This window comes from Neolamprologus brichardi, chromosome 7, assembly GCF_056152115.1.
Source record: "Neolamprologus brichardi isolate AB-2024 chromosome 7, ASM5615211v1, whole genome shotgun sequence".
Lineage (NCBI taxonomy): Eukaryota > Metazoa > Chordata > Actinopteri > Cichliformes > Cichlidae > Neolamprologus > Neolamprologus brichardi.
The window spans coordinates 58,332,171-58,338,088 of record NC_142110.1 but is presented as its reverse complement, the minus strand read 5'-3'; the positions used below and the strand labels follow the sequence as shown (position 1 = coordinate 58,338,088).

The following is a 5,918-nucleotide window of genomic DNA, read 5'->3' as shown; positions in this document are numbered from 1 at the left end:
GTGTTAAACAGCACAGACCCAGGTAGTGAATAGTTGTTCGCGCTCTTTTTCAAACCGATGATGTCGTCATTTTTACAGTTTTAACTGATTAAAACACAGTTTTAATAAGAATTGCACATAAAGAAAGTGTCTTAGTGACATTTTAACAACCCATTGCCAACGCAAGAAAGTTGGCGTTTTTACAACAGCAGCCTCATTGTTCGGCAGGGTTTTTTTTCTTCTCATTAGCATCGTTCAAAAGTGACTTAGCTAGCAGTGGCAACTTCTATCTTAAACAATTAAAAGTAATACCCAGATTGAAATATAGCAAGGTGTTGTATATTTAGTGTGCTGATAAGGTTTTCAGTATTTTTATTTTTTATTCCAAGGCTGAAGACCGAAGAAAAAAACTTAAGACTGCAAGTAATTTCAGGTGGAGACAGTAAACACAGGTGAGTTGAAAGATCTATTGAAGAGTCCTTTCTTCATGGCCATTAAAACATTTGTAGGTTAAAAGACCTGTTTTTTTTTTCTTTTTAATCATGCCCCTGCTTTGTCACACTGAATCATGTTGAAAAGATATATTTTCATGGCTCCCCCCATTACCATTACCTTGTACTTCTTTCAACCGGCCTATTTTATTTTGTGACATTAACATCTTAAATGTACCCCGCCAGTATAATTATTAATAGCTGTGTTATTATTTATAATGCATCTTTTTATCATGTGCAGATCTACCAAGGGTCGGTGGCACAGTTCAACTTTTGTGGTAAGTATAACACTTCATATTTAGTCACATAAGTAAGTTGTTTCATCAGTTGTTGAGTTCTTATAAAATAATTTTGTATAATTGTACAAAATTACTGAGGATACATCCAATGTGTAAATCCCAATCAACAATTTTACTTTGATATTTGCTCATGTTTAGAGAATCTCCATTATATTGGTTACTGAGTTTCCATTTTTTTGTAGGGCCAAATTTGTATTAAAAATTTATATTTTCATGTGATGTGAAAATACTCAATCATTTTTAATTCTTAAAAGAAACCATTCATTAAGTCCCTTAAAGGGCAGATTTCAGTAGTTGCTGAAATGCATATAAAATGTCCCCCAAAAACCGTCTTCATACGTTGATTGGGGTATTTCAAAATTAAAAATGTTTAGAAACCCAAATTTTGACTGAAAGTTTCATAATCTGGACATGTGATGTAACTGAAGGGAGTTGTATGTTATGCGCTGTTGGCAGTAGGTGGTGTTCGTGAGCGTTAGTGTGTTTACTATGATTATATTGCATTCATTTTTCTTAAAAATACAAAATTATTGTGTTTGTGGAAGCTGTACAAAAACCAGCCTGTGTGTCAGGACTAGGGCTGGGTATCGTCACTGATTTCGTGAATCGATTCAATTCCGATTCACAAGGTCCCGAATCGATTCGATTTAATTCGATTCAATTCGATTTGAATCTGGGAAATTTTGACAGTCAGAAATATTATATTCAGAACAGTATATTTACACATTTTTGTATCTATAAAAAGGAAGCTGACACACGCAAGACTTTATCAAAGGTGTGAGCATCACAGCAGATGCCTTTGTGTCAAAGTAGCTGAAGATAAAACACAGAAAAACATGAAGGCGATTTTCCTGGCCTGGGATTTTATAAAAATATTCTGCAGTACATCAAAAACGAAAGAAAACCATTAATCAACATATGAACATTACCTCTGATGTTAGAGCGGTTTTATTAGAGACACGGCTGAGCGTTTTGCATAATTTTAAAAAGTTTAAATTTGTTCAGTATTGAACGGCAGAAATTAGGTTTTCTTTTCGGAAGTATAAGAAAAAAAACGTTGGCCGACAGCGCTGTAAACAACGGTAGACTTGTGCGTAACAAGCAAGCGAATAATGCAGAAAACAGATTTTTAGACGGGAAACTGTTCTTGAAGTACAGGGAGAGAGAGAGCGAGCTGTGCATCGTGGTCGAAGCAAAACAGTAAAAGTAAGAGTGAATACATGACGGTGTTAATGTGAAGCGTAGTTTGGATCTTCTTTTGCTGCTGGTTCGGTCAATATTGTTTGGAGAGACATCAAACTAACAGCTTTAGAATCAGCTCATAAAGGGCGTGAACACAAAGTGCGGACCCGCCGACAGATCAGAATCAGCGAGCTGTCGGCTTTCAGCCCCAACTGTGAGAAAGGCGACATCTAACTGATTCTGATCCGCGGGTTGCGCTGTGTGTTTAAGTCTTTGTGCAGAATCGGTGTTCCTGCTCTCATTTACTGTCTTAGCTGTTTGGTGGTTGTTGAAATTTTGTGAGATTTCACCAGAGATTCTGGCATTTCGGGCAAAATAAATTTATATTAAAAAATCGATTCAGGATTTTAATGAATCGATTTTACGTTATCCAAGCCAGAATCGATTTTAATCGATGAATTGATTATAAAAACCCACCCCTAATAATAAGGTTAATGGTATGATGTACAGTGTTTATGAGACGATTCATTTTTTAAAAAATCATCTCCATTCCTTGTTTTATTCATAGGACGATGGCAGTATCCCAAAAGTTCCTGCTGAGAGTTCACCTCACCACAGATGTTGTTGTGAAGGTTTCTCTAACTAAGCGGCCTGAGTCGGTGGAAGAACTAATCACCATACTCCGTGAGAAGCTCAACCCTAGGCTGGACTTTGAGTTTACCTTACAATATGAAGACCCCGACTTTGATGGGCAACTTACCTGCCTACTGGATATTCAAGAGTTGCCGGAGAAGGGCACACTAAAAGTAGTGAGATCTGAAAGTGATGTCAGTTCTTGTGCAAGTTCTGATACAGACATCCTTCCTCATGTGCCTTTAGCTCAGCGTCTGAAGTGTTGGCCTGACACTTTCCCAGTACCTACCTTTTCTTACGAAGTTGAACATCTACTTGAGGAGGGAAATAGAGCCTTTGAGATGTCTGGAAAACATCTGAAGTTGACTCGAGCCCAAAAGCACAACATCTTGGAGACCATGGCTTCAGCGATGCACACCTTCAAAGCCTATCCGAGTGATGGAGATGTCGGTTTGGCAGCAGAAGCTCTTGTTACCACTCATCCATGTCTTAAAGAGCCTGGAAGTAGGAATGGAAGTTATGGTTGGAAGACCAGTTTAAAATTCAAGATGGGAAATTATCGCACCAAGCTAGCCAGATCTGGATGTGTGGAGGTGTCTGTCAACGCTGGCAGGAGGAGTGTTAACAACCCTGAAGGAGAGCACCCCCACTCAAACATAAAAAGAGCCAGTAGAGCTGAGGTGAACTACCTCCCAAACTTTCCAAGAGGAGAAGATCAGGTCAGTTTGGAGGATATGAGAGTCCAGATAAAAAATGAGGTTGAGAAGACTGAGCCCAACAAAATAATGATTGAAAAACTGATGCAGACTACCTTTCCACTTCGTCGCCATGAAATTGTTCAAGACAACCCAATGGTAAAGAACTTCTTAGAGAACTGGCCTGCTCTGCTATTTGACTCTCAGGTATCTGTGCTTTGATTTTTTTTTTTCTTCTTCAGTTTAACATGAAACAATGCAAGTTCAGCAGATCTCTTCAGATTCAGATAATAAATAAATAACAAATAAATAAATAATAGATAACAAACAAAAATATATTTCAGCTTTGTGATACACTTGTGCTTGTGGTTCGGGTCCAATTTAAAAAAAAAAAAAAAACTTAATAGGACATCTATAAAATAAGGTTAGACAGAAGTTGGGCAATTCCTCTTTAATGATAAGATGTAAATTTGGTCAGTAATTTGGCTTCATGTTGATGTTTTTGTTCCTGTTTTATTTTAGATTTGTGCGGAGTTCCACCGAGTCACAAACATCAACCTGCGGAACCAGTTGTATGCTGAACTTGACAGACACACACCACGACTCATGGCTCTATACAGACAGAAGGCTGCACGGACTGGCAAGATATCGGAGGCTCTGCGAACCATCCTGAATCATTATGATCTTCAGGTGAATATTGATAATGATAAAATTAACACAAATTAAACGTTTCACTGATAAAAACTCAATTTTTTCCTTGCTTTGAACATCTGTGTTCTATACAGATTACAGCTCTGATCTGTTATTATTTTAAAATACTGTGTAGGATTTTTGTCAAATGAGTAAGATACAGACTCTTTGTCATAAGAGACAGAAAGGTTGTCTTAAAAGAAATGTCTCCAAAATTATGTAGAGTCACATGCCATGCAGTTTCATAAACATGTATTCTCCCCAAAGAATGACACCTGAAAACTTTGTGTTCAATGAACTTTTCTTTTCCCTTTTTAGGAGGCGCCTGATGTCAACGTGAAACGCACTGCAGTGCTTCGTGCCCTTCCTGTGTACCTGCGGGAGGAGGACCCAGAATTCTTTAAGACATGTAATGTAAGTGTATTTTTGCATCACTTAAATTCTGCCAGTGAGATAAAACACCATGTTTTTTTTTTTAAAAAACAATTTAATACCCTAGCAGCTACCAAATTGTACAAGCAAAATACCCTGTCTTTAGAAAACCCTCACACACACACACAGTCAGGAGCAGGGCACAGGCGTATCACAGCACTTCGGCTACGTTGCAGGTGGCCCCAAAAACAAGGCTGAAATCAAGATTTAGTTTCTTTTTGAGATAAAGTCATAAAATAAAAAATTACTTCTTTTTTTTTTTTTGAAAAATAACAAACATACTAATTATGTAATGACAGAAGCTAACGCGTTAATGTACATTTTTCAAAAAAGTAGAGTACCCTAACCCGTTACAAAGTAACCCACTACACTGCTGAATTTTTTGCTAGATTACAGGTCTTGCTTGTCACATTCTCTCAAACCAACCTTACTTATTGATACTGTGTCTATTCCAGGCGGACACATTGGATGAGTCGACCCTCATTGACACTCCAGTTGCCCTTCTCACAGTGGTTACCGACGGCACTTCCCAGACCAGTTCTGTCCATTTTACTTCCTCAAGCATGGCCGTTGTGGTGGAAGGCGACTTGGTGATGCGTGATATTCCCAGATTTGCAGATGCATTTGCCTTATTGTTTGGCTTGATCTATGCTCTGCATTTAGACTACCCCAGGAAGCTGGTTCACACATTTACCTTTGTCCAAAAAATCTTCATGGGGCTTGATGACGGCAAACCCCTGAAACCCTGCCTACATGCTCTTAAAAATGATTTGTTGCTGAAAGAGTAGTTTTGGAAGGAATATAAGGCAATGTTTGTTAGGACATGCACTCTGTTACTGAGCACTTTGTTTGAAGCACTTTATTTAAAGCACTTTAAGTTTACTACAGGCTTTGGGTGGATTTAACTCCATCAGTTTACCTAATTTTCCTATACTTGCCTGCCTGTTCTTGTTATTTGGAAGATGATCATCTTTATTTGTATCCATTTTTAAAAATTGTTTTTCATTTCTTTTTCAAACAAAAGTGATTAGTATTTGAATTTTTATTTTGAATTTTTGTGTATTTTGAGAAAGATGCTATTAGGACTGATGTTGTCCTTTGTGATTTTACAAAAAGATGTTCTACACTGAATTTATAATGCTCACTTTATGGTGCCCATGTCCATGTTAATGGTTTTATAAAAACATTTGTGATGTTTTTACATTTCCATAAAAAAAATTGAACATTGAATTAAAAAAAAAACTCTCAGCACTGGAGCCCCCCAGGGGTGTGTTCTGAGCCCCCTGCTGTACTCCTTGTACACATATGACTGTGTGGCCACTACCAGCTCCACCACCATCATCAAGTTTGCTGACGACACCGTCGTGGTGGGCCTGATCTCTGACAACAACGAGACGCCCTACCTGAAGGAGATTAGGAATCTGGAGAACTGGTGCCAGAGGAACAACCTCCTTCTAAACGTCAGTAAGACAAAGGAGTTGATAGTGGACTTCAGCACTAAGCAGGAGAGGAACTAC

General features: G+C 38.1%; 1 protein-coding gene across 1 annotated transcript; it reads left to right on the top strand.

Moving 5' to 3' along the window:
• Window positions 1-667: 667 nt before the first annotated feature.
• LOC148102256 (uncharacterized) lies at window positions 668-5,613 on the top strand. The gene is made up of 5 exons (XM_087843959.1): window positions 668-748; window positions 2,520-3,486; window positions 3,802-3,969; window positions 4,288-4,383; window positions 4,857-5,613. The coding sequence occupies exons 2-5, from the start codon at window positions 2,524-2,526 to the stop codon at window positions 5,187-5,189; spliced, it is 1,560 nt and encodes a 519-aa protein (XP_087700085.1). The 5' UTR covers window positions 668-748; window positions 2,520-2,523; the 3' UTR covers window positions 5,190-5,613.
• The last annotated feature ends 305 nt before the right edge of the window (window positions 5,614-5,918 follow it).

What these genes read in the sequence shown, in the direction of transcription:
- LOC148102256 (XM_087843959.1), top strand. Translation starts at nt 2,524, where the DNA reads ATGGCAGTATCCCAAAAGTTCCTGCTGAGAGTTCACCTCACCACAGAT. An exon ending in CTCTGCTATTTGACTCTCAG is followed by an intron (nt 3,487 to 3,801) that starts GTATCTGTGCTT and finishes GTTTTATTTTAG; the next exon opens with ATTTGTGCGGAGTTCCACCG. An exon ending in AATTCTTTAAGACATGTAAT is followed by an intron (nt 4,384 to 4,856) that starts GTAAGTGTATTT and finishes TGTCTATTCCAG; the next exon opens with GCGGACACATTGGATGAGTC.